Source organism: Harmonia axyridis, chromosome 1 (assembly GCF_914767665.1).
Source record: "Harmonia axyridis chromosome 1, icHarAxyr1.1, whole genome shotgun sequence".
Lineage (NCBI taxonomy): Eukaryota > Metazoa > Arthropoda > Insecta > Coleoptera > Coccinellidae > Harmonia > Harmonia axyridis.
Genome location: NC_059501.1, coordinates 50,764,830 through 50,781,683, shown reverse-complemented (window position 1 = coordinate 50,781,683; position 16,854 = coordinate 50,764,830). Strand labels below are relative to the sequence as shown.

At 32.8% G+C, this 16,854-nt stretch overlaps 1 protein-coding gene across 3 annotated transcripts in view; it reads left to right on the top strand.

Annotated features, from left to right (window-relative positions):
* The first annotated feature begins 480 nt into the window (after positions 1-480).
* The window catches only part of LOC123676589 (myb-related protein B), a 79,928-nt gene continuing 63,554 nt past the window's right edge, over positions 481-16,854 (top strand). For all 3 annotated transcript variants that reach the window (XM_045612619.1, XM_045612599.1, XM_045612609.1), the window contains exon 1: positions 481-647. In XM_045612619.1, the coding sequence (XP_045468575.1) occupies positions 595-647 (53 nt within the window). In that variant the 5' untranslated portion in view covers positions 481-594. The remainder of the gene's footprint in view (positions 648-16,854) is intronic.

Genomic DNA, 16,854 nt, shown 5'->3' with positions numbered 1-16,854 from the left:
TCATAGCGATAGCCTCATAAGTTGCATATAAATATCAAGGACAATATAGAAAAAGATCTCATATTTCTATTACAACAAATCCGATTAGGCTGCATGAATAAACTAGTGTTTATTTTACGTTAGTGGTTTCGTCATTTTTATCCTCTGAATAGTGATATGAATCTTATATTCATTATCATTAAACAAAATAATTAAATTAAAAATCTTGAAATGATATTTTGGAAAATATACTGGAATTTTCAAAAAAGTTTTACTTTCAAACGTATACTTTTCATAACATAAATTCAATTTCCAATTATAAAATGCACCTCTATACAAAATAGAAATCGAATATAATGTATTCCATAAAAATATCACCAATATTATTAGTAGCAATTTTTTTTATTACGATCCTGTTCTCTACCTGTCAAAGAGTTGAGCAGTTTTCTAGCTCTGTTGCGCGCATGCGTTCATGCCAACTATAGGGCCATCTGTCAAATCTTAACGAAACAAACGATCTTCCTCGTTCGAAATTTCAACTGTTCAGACGTCTAGTGTTTTCGGTTGTCCAAAAAGTAATTACGAAAGTATTAGTGCTGGTGGCCCCCTCGGGGCATGTTAAAGGATATGGCTCTCTACAATTATTCTAAAATTACGGGAGTGGAAATGTAAGTTGAGAAAATTCGTTATCTGGCACCAAGTTGACTTCTGATTCAATTTCCAAATAAAGGATAAATAACCTACGACAAGAAAAACTTTTAAATCTGACCTAAGTTGGTTTTGTTTTCTTACAGATTTAAAGAACATTTTTGCCCCACATAAACTACGATTCGCTAAATTTCATCTATTTAGTTTGAAAAATTATCATCTAGTTGGCGCCATCTTTACGGCTTTGACTTCTATTTGAAATTGCTGCAGTAAACAATGAAATTTTAAAAGCCATTAGATAACTGATTACACTTTTGGAAATATCTAGTCATGGTATTCAGCATTTATTTTCCTAATCTCTAAAAAGTCTTGACAGCTTAGCAGCGGGAGGTTTAGAGGTTAGGATTTTGTACTTCAATATCTGAGCACCAAACTATTATTTTTGTTTATTAATTCATAGTGAACTCGCTGCGTTATATGAATCGCAATCATATTGAGTTGAAGTAATTTACCAAGCTATATTGAATTTCACCTAGTCACGTTATAACCCTTCACAATGAACTAATCTTGATGTTTAGTTTTCCTTCAAAGCCCTTGAATCAAGTTACAATAGTTTTAGAATTTCTTTCTGATAATAAGGAATAACCCTCAATTGTTATCATTATAAGTGTTCAATGTATCAATAAATTCATATACTGGCATTATTTTTTTGGATTCTGGTTTCTATATTGGCCTAGAATATAGAAAGAATATAAAATAGGAATAAATAGGTATAAATATAAGAAATTTTCCCTATCATTATTTTTATGATCCAGTTATAATGTCTTGACCAGGTAACTAAATATTGAAAATGAACAATTCAATAAATTTACTCTTTAGATTGATATAAAATATTTTGTCGAATTTTATTTTCATATTGATAGGGATAATTACTTGACATAATTTATACAATTCAATATCATTCAAGATTTGAATTAGCTATTTGATTTGTTTCAACGCAATTTATATTTGTTCGAAGGTAAACATCTTGAGGGACAATGTAACGTATTCCGGAAAATATTACATAACAAATCCGGTTTGTTTGAATTCGTTTCATTCATAGTTCAAATAGTGGCGACGAAGATTCAACCTCCATCTATCCTAATGGACCGTAGTGGCATCCATTCAGCGGATGCTACGATATTTGAATGTGAAATACGTTGGGTATTTGCGAGTTATGATGTAATCGCAATCATGATTTGTTTTGAATCTTATAGCCATAGCGTAATTATTCGCTAGGCTCAGAGAAACTTCCTCAATTTGTCATCAGAAATGGGTTGATTTTTATTTTCTAAGAATCGTTTCATATGATATCATACAGCAAGTTATAAAGCTCTGAAAATGATGAACACTTTCGAAAAAAGAATGTGAATGGAATCGTGAAAGATAAATATTGAATCTGTCGGTTTGGATACTCTTATCTACTATGGAGTGTTTTCGTTGTTTTGTGGTTTTCAGTACAACTTGGTTATAGTTATGAGGTTTGAGATTCATTTCGGGTATAAGGAATGATTCAAACCATGGATTATATGATACGATTTCCTCGATAGGTAATTAAAATGAAAAAATTAAATGACATCATACAATGGTCAAAATGAGAAACAATTGAATGACAAAAATGTAAAACAATTGGCTTTTTAATATATTCGATGAGAACAAAACTAATATTGAAAAAATTCTTGATAATTTTGATTTTTCCCCCTCTATAAAAAATATTCGTTGTAATGCATTATTATAGCTGAATGTCTATTGAAATATTTGAAATTTTTCATTCATAATAATTTTTTTTATTTAGTATTATTGTTATATGCATTATGGATACGTGCTCCAATGATCTATGTACAACTGAAGAAACCGGCGTGTTGGTACCGGGTTTTTCACCATAATTTGACCCCCCCTTTAACTTTGTTACTAGAAGAGGTACAAAAAAATGTTTTTTACAAAAGTTTCACGAAATCGACTAGTGTTTTTCAAAATGATTTCACAAAACGAAATATATACAGAGTGGGCAACATATTGATAGCAACTTCATTTTTTCAAATGGAACACCCTGTTTTTCTATATTTGACTAGCTCTTTTTCCCCTGATTTCGAATATATAACATATGTTTGGTCTATCTCTCTCATTCTGAGTACCACAGAGTTTCAAATTTTAAGAACCACCTGGCAAAAGTAATCAATGTGGAAGGCTGCGATAACTCAAAATGCCCTTTTTTGAGTTATCTCGAATATTTCAAAAGTTAACGTAGTCTATAATATACTATTCAAAACAACAACTTTAAATCTATTAAAATACATGGATTTTGGAGGTTCAGGGAAACTAATTTATTTCTGAAATTTATAAACTGAATATAACATTCAAACGTCAAACCCTGTGTCATAATATAAGTAGAAAAATGAAATTAATGTGTGAAGGAATTTTGTATTATTACAAAACTCCGTCAGGGTCAATTTTTAGAGGAAATTCCAACAATCCAATAACAGAATTTTGGGCTAAATGAAAACGCATTAGGAATATTATTTCTTTTTTTGAACAATTTGTCCAATTTCGAATATTTCTTCCCTTCTCGTGAGGAATTTCTTTCCCGCCTTTTTTTTTCGTACGGAACATTGGGACAGCTGATGCCATTAATATTAGGTTTATGTGTCAGATGCTCTGGCGTTTCAGAAAGACCAGAAATATAGCTACCGATTGTACTGAAAGGAGAAACAAATAGCATTGGATTATGGTCGAATATAGATCCCTCTGATGGAAACCACCCCTCTAGGTATTGTGTCTTCCTTATGTAAGACTTTCCATAGGTAGAAGTGACTCCTTGGGATTGTGGGGATCTCTGTAAGTTAGGCATGCGACAATAGGGAAATGGGCCGTTGTTCCGATAGGCAGGTGTGTGGACACGCGTTGTTGCGGCCTGCTCAAGAAATTCACCGATGTTTAATACTTAGGTAACATCTTGAAGGAAAGTACATTGAATATTTGAGGCCATATGGCTCTTCCCTTCGCATATGGCGGTGCATGCTTAATTCGTTTCAAGATTGATACCAGAACTCTCCCTCTCTGTCTTTGAGAAATTAAATCAAGTAATTGCATAGATGTTTCTTAAAATTTTGTTTATTGGTTTTCGTGTTTTTTACTTCTCTCTTTGATCTCGAATGTTTACCGGTTCTGCGTGTGTCACATATATATCACAAACAGAGATATGCTCTTGTTATAATTCCGTGCTATAAGGTGATTTTCAAATAGTTGTCGTACTTATTGCGTGCTTGGCATACGTTTGACATGTCGCAATACCGCCACAGCTGCTTCTTCGTCATTCACAATTCACAAAAAAAATTGAAATCAATTTCATTACGTACTTATGGCGAACGCTACATTCAGGAGGGTTATGGTTATATCCTTGCAGCCACAATTTTGATTTTGGTAAAACAGCTCAGCACGTTCTTGCAATGTGTAACTACACCATAATTATTTTTAAAATTTTAAACAAATCAGCAAAGTAGTTACACAACAGAGTGTTTTATAATACATCAAATGATCGAAGAAACGTATTATAACCAGAATAACACAAAAAAAGAAGGCAAAATAAGGAAATGTTTTGATTTCTTTTATTTATAGTTTGAGAGAATTTTTCTTATTACTTGAGAATAAATTGCAATTCAATTTTTTTAAGTTTGTGAAAAGTGCTTGATCAAAATGGGCTTGTACATTGTAAAAATGACCATCATATTCAAAGTGGCCCATTTGACCTAAAAAATTGATTTTTGGCGAAAACGGTTCATCAAAATCACGTTTTTCAAACATCGTTGTAAAGAGCCTTCCAAGATCTTTCAAATGAAGTATCTCTGAACCCCTCTCCTCTATTCAATTTTGAAGCTGCCCTTTTTAGGGGGTTGCTCATTCAGTCCCTCAAACAAAATCATTCGAAGTGTTTCGGGAAATTTTTCGAGTCACTATGGGATAAGAAATATACGCGGTGGCTTGTCTAGGTGGAACACTCTGTATATTGAAATAATTGAAACAGTATTTACGTAAAATTCAATTGTATCTGATTGTACAGTTTTTGAGGTATTGATATAAGATATTATTTTTTGAATGGAATACCCTATTATATATACATATGGGAACGGTTCGTTTATGTGCATATTCGTCAAGACAATCCGTGAATATGGTCGTTCGAAATTTTGTTTTCCTCTCAATTTTAAAACTCCATATTCGATCGTGATGAAAATTTATATTTCAATCATCAGAACTAATGGAAATTCAAGAAGAAAATTCGAAAAGAAATTCCCCATATTTCCATGCCAACAGAACCGATCAGGATATGATTTTCCATATTTATTTAGAATAACAATTTCAAGCTTCACTAAGTTGAAATTTCATGCAGAAATTCAAGCAGAATTTCATGTTGATCAGAACCAATGAAAATTCAACATATTCCAGTGAGGCGAAATTTTTGCAATTACAATGAAGAAATCGAGCAGAAATCGAAAAAAATAAATGGGGAAAGCACTAACGTGGAAGTCAAGAGCTTCATTTTTACACGTTTAGTTATACCTATATTCCGATTTTTAATAATCATTAGATGCATCTGCTATGTTTTGCTTGTCTTTGAGGAAGTCTTGGAAGTTGATGCCTGTAGATATTGACTATTCATTCGTTCATTACTAAGAAAGAATTATTTGGGCAAGATCTCAGAGTAATGAACATGTCATTTTCAGTAAACAAATTTTGTCCCCAGCATGAACAATCAAATTTGGCATGAAGCGCGCGGAAGTGAAAACATATCAGTGATACTCAATTCGCGAGTTTCTTCACGAAAAACGCACTTAATTCAAAATAATTCATATTTATTCAAAATAATTGAAAATGTATTGATATAAATACGTAAATATATCAGAAATTCAGCAAACAAACTTCAAGCGCGCCAAACGACGTGGAACAACCGATGATACTAGGAGAGCAAAAGGTGCCAAACCCTGGAGTTCAGCTTGTAGATACCGAAAATAATACATATTCTGCTTATTATAAATTCGACAATTAGGACTAATATCGGATTCAGAATTTTCAAATTTGCATATTAAATCGGGAATCACTCAAATAAATATATTTCATTCAACATAATATACATTCATAACGATATATTACATACAATCCTACAACGTAATCTTAACATGTTGGGGATATGTAAAAATTGCGTTTACTCCCTCATCTTCTATGTTTATTACTCTATAGGCAAGATGACATCCCGCTGTTCTCTTGAAACAAAAGCAACAAAATGTTTTTAAAGAGTTTTTTTTTTATTATTTGCAGTGGTATAAAGATTATTGTGAAAATCTCGTTCTAAAACCTCATTTCTTGTCTTTGACTCTGTCCATCAATTTGCCTTGCTTGTGTGTCAAAAGTCGTTTTAAAACTTTGCTCAATATTCCAGTTTTTGTGTATGTATTGAATTTGTCAATTAAATCAATTGATTAAAATGCGAATATTGATATAAAATAGTCAGATTAGCTATTTCAAATTTCATCGAGTACACGGGGGGATGGCAGCTGCGTCATCAGCACAGCGTTGGTTCTTTTTGTCTAGCGAAACGTGTGCTAAGCGTGTGGGTGACTCTTCCAACCGAATGGCGCACATCTGCGTTTTAGATGGTGTTTATTTTCATATGCTACTAGATTGATCGAATGAACTTACCGAAGAATCTCTATTAGAGTTATTTTATGGTGTATTTTCAATGTTTCATTTTTGATAATCATCCTGAGTGACCATTTAAAATAATTGAAAATGATCTGGAAAGCTGTACAACGCTACTATAGGAATGGGAGAAGGATCCAGAAGAAAACAAAATGAGAATGAAGGAACGCTATTTTAATTATTTATTGAAAAAAGTACCTCCTCTCTTAAATGAGTACTCTAACTGAACATTCACATTTTGTTACTTGAAATAATGATTTCGGATGAATCACCGATAGTTACAAATGTTAAATGTAAACATGATTTCGCGATTATGCGCGACAGATAATCAAGAGAATTCAACTGAATGAATATAAAGGCTTCAATTTTCGCGGCCTTCGAGACTTCGAGAAAGTTCAAGCAGAATATGAGGAAAGCACATACCTGAAATCAGTAGCTTTTGAGCTACTGCTTCACGTCAGTGCCTTCCTCAGTTAATTCTATGAGAAGAATTCTCATGCCAAGATGAATGATTATTTTTATCATTTGAATAATATTCGAAATATCTTCTGTAGTTTTTAGTTTTATATAGGATTACAGTTCTGTAGTTCTCTAATAAATAACATCCTGGGTATATATTGGAGGAATATAATATAGAATTGCAAAGTTCGAAAGCCTTCTAGAATAGTTTCTTCCCCAAATCCCATGAACTTTCTCATTTAGATCCCCTTTTATTTTCCTTTCTGCATCATATAACACCAATAGTGAATGATATATCATTTCCTTGTAGTGTTCTACCCTGCATTGGATGGTTGGGGAGCTTCTCGTATACGCTATTTTAGGGGCGATTTCTGCCTGTCTGCCATTGGCTATCTTTGCAACGGTGCACCCCTTCAGTTTATAGTTTATTCAAACTGAATAGGAATAATCATTAGAGGACTCGTCGACTTACCTGTACCACCCTGCGCTATTCAGATTACGTTTTCTTTTTTATTCATTACCGCGGAGGGAGCTCATGGGAAAATTCGAACTGGTGTTCAAGCTATCGAAAGTATTAAGATTCAACTTTAAAGTTTAATCTTGTCGGGGTCCGTAATATCTTAGGTGGCGTTGGGTCTTTAGAAATTAGGTGAACTCATGCAACTACAGGAACTTCCAGTGCCTCAATCTTTTTCATTTCATGGAAGATGAAAGATTTTGAAAGTTATATGTATAGATTCAAAAGTTTTGCATCACCTTATTCTCATGTTGAGGAGTTTTTCAATATCGAAATTTTCAGTGCGACAATTTCGTTTGATGAAGTAGTTGAATCTAACGATTTTGGCTGCCGAGATGAATCGTAGAGTGTAAGAATTGTGGCTCTAATCGAAGAAGGCCAGGCCTAAAGGTTTGTGGCTGATAGAGTTGGTGTTTCTCAAAGTGACGTATCTCGCACATAGAATCGCTGTCTCCTAACCAATTCTCTTCGTGAGAGACGTAGGAGCGGTAGAAGGCGTATCGCTAATCAAAACCCTAAATCCTCGTAACTGTCTGGGGAAACCAGAGCATAGAATTACCATAATTCCAAAGAAACAAGACATGCTTTGGAAATTTAAGTGTTGCTCTCTACATTACGGAGACGAATAATTGTGACAGGTTTGAGGTGTCGTCAACCACTGAGGGTACACTGACAACAACCTGAGCACACAGCTCTGCTTCTAGAAGCGCAGGTTGACTTTGAAATTCGGTATTTTTTCCGACGAGACAACAATTGGTTCGATAGAGCATTGTCATTTGTGCATGGAAAGAGTAGTTTTACTTATCCCGTACCTCCTTCCGCTGGAGGAAGTGCAGTTTTGGTCTGGTATTATGACCAATGGTCGCACTCACCTAATCCATATTAAGGGAATCATGACTGGTGATAGATACCTCAGACAGATTCTATATCCCTAAGTGAGATCATGGCGAGCGGCTGTTGGTGAACTATTCGTGTTTATGAACGGTGATGCTCGACTTCATCTCACCAGAGCTGTGAATGAGTATCTTGAAACTGAATGCATCAATCGTTTGGACGGGGCCACTCTCTAGACATGAATCCCATAGAACATGCTTGACAGGCCAGTTGCAGCATGTAGGAATGTTGTTCAAGTCGTTCAAAAAGACTGGCTTGATATCTCAGCAGCATATCACCTAATCACTATACATATATGCTAAATAAGGAAATAATCATCATTGGACAGAACTTAGATTATCGTTTTCCAAAAAAATAATCAATTATTCGTAAATTGTTTGTATCAAGAATAATCTTGAAAGAAAAGTTAATAGTGGGTAATTAATTTTTTATAAAATTCTGAGTGGGTTTTTTTTACTTGGAACTAATCGATCAAGTAGTATACAGGGTGAGTCTTTGACTTGTACATTTATTTCAACTGGAGATTTCTGAAGAAAACCCTTTTTTCCTTCACAATTCTTTTCGATTCGACTCGGTTGAAAAGATGCAGACTGTTGAAAATCCATAAAAAAATTAAATTTTGAATTATATTTCGCAAATGAAGGAAATGGTTTTCGTATAGATTTCATTGATGTGATTAACCTTCTCCAAACACAAAATTCCATCTACATCTTTCAGTTTCTTCATAATGATCATTACTTTCCATACCAGATATTAGAAAAACCCAACTCTTAAAAGTATGTTGAACGATCTTTAATGAATATTTGACCATTTTGAAAAATAAAAGAATTCCTCATCTACGGTAATGAGTGTTTGCTATGTGTTCACTTCTCAAACTTTAAAATTTGATCACAAATTACTGAGCTTTGGCACAGCGTTGATATTTAAAGTGTTCATTGAAGATAACATTCTGTTTTCAAGGAATCATCAAAACTCGTGTTTGAAAAAGTTTTCATAAAAAAGGCTCGTTATAAAATAACACCAATCGAGATCTGAAAATCCCACTAAAGAGTACTGCTACCTAACATTACTGTTAGTACTTCAGGTTATTCAAGCTTACATCGAAACATAATACTATATACTAAAATACATTTTTATGCGAATACTTCTTCTATTCATTTGCTATTCGACAATTTCATCTTAGAGTGATTCGCATACTTTTGAGAGGAACATAATTGTTTCAATATGAAAACAAAAGGAGCAGAACTTTCATGTTTGGATATTTATATTAATTACTACTAGTTTATTTCGAGACCTGAAGCTGCACCACTATTTTGATGTGTATCAATTATTTCGGTGTATTAGATTGCGGTTATTATGCAAATTGAACTTTATCCAAATTATGTATAATGAATAGATACATTGGTCAACTGAAATCGAATTGAGGTTCCAAAAATGTCATTATCTGAAGAAAACAACAATTTCAATAAGAACAAAATACCCAAAAAAAAACTAAAGGAAAAAGTCTTCACAACTTATTTTTAATGTGACATTGTTGGATCATGTTCTGAAAAACAAAAGTATATTTACCGTACGTGTTTGGTTATAACGGTAAACGCGGATAGGAAATTAAAAATTTCCGCTAAGTTCAAAAAGTAACTACCATCGATAATGATCGAAGAAAATGCTGGTATTGTTTTATCTGGAACATTAATTACGTCATTAATGTGTCTTAAATGTTGAATGTGCGCATTTCCAGACAAAGGTAAAAGTTTATGAGGAATTTTCCGAAAGCTTCTCCTTCTCCAGATAATGAATTTCCCTTTATTTAATGTACACACGGCATTTCATTTATCGACGTGAAATACTTGTACCCTTCGTGTTATCAGTTTTATGCCATGATAAAGATTATGACTAGTGTTGATAGAATATAATGATATAAGTACATAGGTTACGTACATATGAAGGGTCACAATACAGGCAGGGCAGGTGTCCTTTGAGTCCCCTTCGGCAGATGGTATAAACCGATCAATATCCCAGAGACCTATCTCCATCCTTGTTTATTTTCAATTGTTATTTTTGATGGGTTACCACCACTACTGAAGTTCCCACCCCAGAAGGTCGCTAGGCATTTTTTGTCTTCCAAGTATTAACAAGATTTTGATTATACAGGGTGAAGAATATATACAAACTTTCAGCGCCGGTACAGGACAATTTAGAAGTTTGAATCAGCTTTAAAAATTGTCCTCAGTCTACTCATTTATGAGATACTTGGTATTTCATCCATTTTATTAAAAACTTTTGGCCGGTATCACTCATGAGTGTTTCCATGGGTTTTCACGAAAATTTCATGGATTGTCTTCAATAATGACCACTATTAAGTTTTAATTAATAATAAGTAGCATAGGTCACGACTGAGAAATTATATTTTTATGTAACATCGGATAAAATGTACATTTAAAACAATTAAATGTATGCTCATAAACTACATTGAACAAGCCTACAGCCACATTTCGTATTCACATTTTATGCAGTATCAATTATCGAATACGGGGTGAGTCTTTGACTTTCATATTTATTTCAACAAAAAATTCCTGGGGTCAAAAGAATCACTTTTTTGTACAACATTTTTTTTTCGATTGGGCTCGGTTGAAAAGCTACAGGCTGTTCCACTACCACTACATTCTAATATACATTTTCATGTGAATCATAAGTGTTCATTTGTTATTCGATAATTTCATCCTAAAGCATATGATTGACATAGATACATTCAAGAGGTCCTTAATTGTATGAACTTGAAAATAAATGAAAAACAATTCAGTAGATATTTATATTGAATACTACTAGTTTATTTCCAATGCCAAAATCAAGATGAATCAAGCAGTAGAGTTGACAATAACATAAAGAATGTTATTGAGAAGTACCTGTAAAATAAAATATTCAATGGAAAAAGTTCGAGTAATAGTAATAACAGTATTTGTTACATAAAAAAGTCTTAATTACAGTACAGAGACTAATTGGATTAATTTGTGATACAATTACAGTTCAGGGTAGGTACACATTATAGAACCAATTTAATCGCAACTTATCCATCATCTGTTGAATACATAGTCATAACATTCTTCCATTTCATACCCACATTTTCATACCGATGGCTCCAGAAATATTGAACTGATGCTAATCAATATTTATACAGGGTGTCCCGGGAAGAATGCGACATACCGGTACCATGAGATAAGGTCATAATGGAGGACTCGTATCAACAGGTTTCAATCGCCTGAGTGTCTTCGTTTGGGATATACAAGGTGATGTTCATTTTATGAGTGAAATTTCACAATTCAATAACTCTTTAACTAATAGACCGAATAATTTCAAATTTTGAAGTTTTGTTACCCTTTACTATCGCCTTCCTTCAATATTTCTGAAATCGAGTATATCAGATACGGACTAGGAAAATTTCAGACTTTTCTTATTTTCGTGAATATTAGATCACCCTGTACGTGAACATTTTGATTGTTGTCAGTTTTCGTATTGACAAAGAATTAATTCATAATAGAAATTCTAAATCTCTGCTTGGCACTGTCTTACAGGGTGAACAATAAACATTCCATTAAGAGTGAATTTTTTTTAGTTCAATAACTCCTCAACTAATCCACCAAATAACTTCAAATTTTGAAGTTTTGTCACTCTTTACTATCGCCTTCCTTCAAAATTTCTGAAATCAAATGAATCGGATTCGGACTAGGAAAATTTTAAACTCTTCCTTTTTTCGTGAATATTGAATCACTCTGTACATTAATATCATGATTTTTTTTCGTTTTCGTAACCACAAAGAATTAATTCATATTTCTAAATCTCCTGCTTGACATTGTCATACAGGATGATCAGTAAACATTCCCTTATGAGCGGAATTTTGCAGTTCGCCATTCACTAGGAACTGAATCAACAATTCCCGTTATTTTCACGTATGGGCTCAGGATAATCCAAAATCAGTGATCCATAAAAATTCCCAAGTTAGATTCTCGATAAATGTTTGGTGCGGTATCTACAACAACGATTTGATATGCCCTAATATTTCTGAAAATAGGTAGACAGGAAAAAATTATGAAAATTTTTAGAAACATAATTTTATTTGTTAGAAACGTTTCAATGGAAACATTGTGGTTGCAACATGATGGTGCTAATGCGCACTTACCAAAAAAGTGCGCGAATATTTAACTGAGTCTTTTGAAAACAGATGGATTGGCAGAGTGGAAATGTTGCTGTAGTAGGGAGCAACTGCTACAAAGAATTATTGATGCTTGCGATATTATTAAATCTCAACCGAATACGATAGCGGAATCTGTGGAACAACTATATCAACGTGCTCAAAAATGTATTGAAATGGAGGGATACCGTTTTGAACAATTCCTGCTGAACTGAAAATATTTTATTCATTTTGTTTTTGATTCATTGTTCTCAAGTTCAAATATTTTAAATTTATTTACTGTTGTGGATTAATAGTTTCCTTAAATAATTTGAGAAAAATTCAAGGAAGGCATTCGTAAAGGGTGAAAAATCTGCAATTTTCGAAATAATTCTAGCGATAAATTCAAGATATCTTAAACTATGAAATTTCTTTCATAAAGAAATTATATATATATATATATATATGAATTAATTCTTTGTCAATGCGAAAACAGAAATAAATCATAATGTTCACGTACAGAGTTATCTAATATTCACGAAAATAGAAAAAGTCAGAAATTTTCCTAGTCCGGATCTGATATACTCGATTTCAGAAATATTGAAGGAAGGCGATAGTAAAGGGTGAAAAAACTTCAAAATTTGAAATTATGCGGTCTATTAGTTGAAGAGTTATTGAACTTTGAAATTTCACCATGATGACCTTATCTCATGGTATCCGTTTGTCGCATTCTTGCCGGGACACCCTGTATATGGTATAGTTATTACAAAGCAAAAATGCTCATTTTATAAAGGAATTGCCTCGAGAATTGCTTTCGATCTGAATGACATGTACATTACACAGTAATTTGTTTTGTATCAACACAATTTTTTGGGAAGTATTACTCAATTATATCAAACTCCAATATTTTGTTGGGTTTCTTCAAATCTTTGATGATTTATATTCATTCATTCACATTCGAAGTACTTTACTTTGGGCAGTGTAAACCCCCAATGTGGACCAAAATATCATTTGAACTAAGCAGTAATGCTATGTACCCATAATCAAGTAATATAAGATACAATAATTCAATCGATAATAGTAAAGTGGAATGGAGTCTAGGATTAACCTTCATCATACCACAGTGGCAAACACAGTTAATAACAACCATCTTCAACATTTATGACGATTTGCTATGTTAAAACATCAATTCAGCACTTAATTTCACAAACTACTATAATATTTTCAACAGTTTCATAAAATTTTTGAGCTCCAAAATGGGACGCAAGGAAATGTAGTCATTTCGCTGTAACAACCATTTTGGAACTGATTTTTATTCATTAAGCATACTATAATGCATAGTATAACCTTAAAACATAACACAGGTCACAGTGTAAACAAAGAACATAGATTCTGAAGGGACTTTTTTGTTATTATACATTTGAACGTCCATAGATATTATTTATTTATTTATATGAAAATTAAAATGGGTAAATCCTCTACGAAATGAAATAAATAACGATAATAAATGATTAGCGATGAATATCAGAGCTAACATGGGTCATTACAAGCAGAATTCATTATCATTAATGAAAATGAGATAGAAGTCAAGAGAAGAATATTCAGTTTTTATTTTCATTTTCCCTTTCTTTTGTTTATTAATGATCAAAATATTTATTGGCAACGAAATTGCGATAACTCATTTTTGTATTGAAAAATCTACTCATCAAATGGAAAAAATGAGTTTATGATGGTTTTTCTAATACAAAACTTTAGTATAAAAGTTTCCAAGAATGGCATAGCTCATTATGAAAATTTAAATGGCTTTATTTTTTCATCCAGGCAGAATCGGAAAAAATGTCAAGTGTTCCTTTTGACTGCAAGAATCTACTGTTGAAAGTCATCCATACTATACTTTCCGGCATCTAATCTTACCCCAATGAACCGTAAATACGCTGGGAACCAACTGTCGTCCATAGATATAAATTTATAAGAACAATGTGAATTCAATTCAAACCATCTTCTAACGCCGAGTCACGTGATATCAAATACCATATGGCCACTTACCGATTGCCACCTGTGAAGGATTCACGTGGGAGCAACAAATGAGGGAAGTTGACTGTAACAATAACAGGGAGTAATTCACTAATGTTCGTATCGTACCGTTTCTGAAAAATTTCTATCACTCAACTATCACTTATAGTACGTATGTTGTTAAATCATGTGTCAAAAAAGTAACGCAACAAGCGTAAAATTCTTGTTCTTGAATTATAGAGGAAAATCCTCGCACCTGTCGATTTTTATTTTCTAAAGCAAATTACGCTATGCATCTTTCAATATGATATACATGTATTATGTTTTAGCCCTCCTGCTTAGTTACCTGCCTGAAGATGGTGTTCGAAAAGTAGTTTTCAATTTTTTCCTTAAAAACCAAGGAATTCACGAAAATTAAATTAAGCTGACATTTCATGCGGGCAAGAAGGCATTCCAAAAATTTTTTGGTGTTTTTTCCACAATGATTTCAAGGGGTAGACAAAGCCACCCCTCAATCTTGTTTCGCAATTACTTTTTCTATATCCATATTTTACACAATTTTGTTTTGGATTTTCATCAATTCTTAAGAAGTTGAGTCTCTTGTAATTTTTTGCTCAAATTTTTCTCAAATTTGAAAAAAACATCAAAGATAATACGCTTGCTTTGTGGAGGTTGGAATTATTTTCGACCACAAGTTCATCCAATAGGCGGATGTCAAAACGATATTTTTATTGAGAACTGGTACAAATATAAAATTAATGTAACAAAATAAAAAGAAATACGAAATTTTCACAATTTTAAAATTACTTTTCGGGCGCCATCTTTGAAGGCAGGGGGGCTCAGAAAAAAGTTTATATGAATGACCCACCCTATTATTTGACAAGGAATCGACCCTAAATTTTTTCGCAACTCTTCATATACACCCTGTATATAATTCCAATAAAGAATGAAACGTTCGGAATAGAATTCTCAAAATTTGTTTTCTAAGCATGGAAACAATTGTTTTGACGGTTTGGCAGCGACATTTTCTTTCGATATCTGACATCACCCCATGGCTAAATTGAATGAACTCTATAACGTATGAGAGATGTATAATATGGGTAATGCCCAAATGCCCTATAATTTGTTACTACACACATCCGGTCAAATATATTATTCTTGAAGAAGAAAACAAAGACAGGAAAGGGTACTCTACCATTACATTATCTCAAGCGTGAATTCTTGAAGGGATTCAAGGGGTTATTCGCGACAGAAATAACCTTATAAGAATTTCGGTCATACAGAATATTTTTCACATATCTACAAGATGATGACTCGAAGTGGAATAGAAAACATTCTCCATTTTAGTGTGATGGCTATTGGGAACATGGCGCTATAATTCGCCCTTATTTCCTTCAATTATGGCTGGAGATAACTAACCTAACCTGAACTATAATAGAAAAATTACACCCTTGAACTACGAAATTAGCACCCACTTTTTCAAAAATGCTATATTTTCATTTTGTTTCCGATAAAACATCATTAGTAACTATTTGTAAAACAATAAATTTCGTTTGTAACCAAACCTTCAATGGAGAAAAGCCTCCCTTAAAAGCTAAGTTAGCAACCACATTAACAAAAATTCTATATTTCTTTTTTGTTTCTGATATTTCTTCGTTAGTAACTATTTGTAACACAAAAAATAATGTTTGTAACCTAAGCTTTAATTTTAAAATATCACCATCAAAATGTGGAGTTAGTACACACATTTTCTAAAATTCTATATACATTTCTCTTTAGCTTGTGAGAGTATATCGTTAGTAATTGTGCGTGCTAACTTCACGGACTCATTCTGTCAGTAGGTGTACTACTTCGCTTCTCGACAGAGTTTTATTTTCGGTAGTCTAACACTATTATTTAATTTGCACCAAATAAGTAATCGAAAGAACTGATTTTTTTCAGTACTGTATTGGGGTTGGGACTTCATTAATTTTTTTTTAAATAAATTAATGAATACTCACCATTATTTCCCATTTCGAAATATTGATGTCTCCAGATTTTTACATGTCCCCAACATGGTTAGATTACGTTGTCGGATTGTGATATATTGTCAAATCCACAATTTGAATATGTATATTGTTATGAATGCATATTATATTGAATGAAATATATTTATTTGAGTGATTCCCGATTAAATATGGCAAATTTGAATATTTGGAATGCGATATTTTTCTCAATTGTCGAATTTATAATAAGCAGAATATTTATTATTTTCTGTATCTACCTGCTGAAAACCAAAGTTTGTCAACTTTTGCTCTTCTAGTGTTGTTTGTGTTTCACGTCGTTTGGACCGGTGTGAAGTTATCCACATCCACAAGTACACTCCGAGCCAAAAGTAGGGTCCAAGCAAAAAATGGTATATTTATGATTTTCAATATGAAAATGGATAGTTATTTATTATTTGACTCAA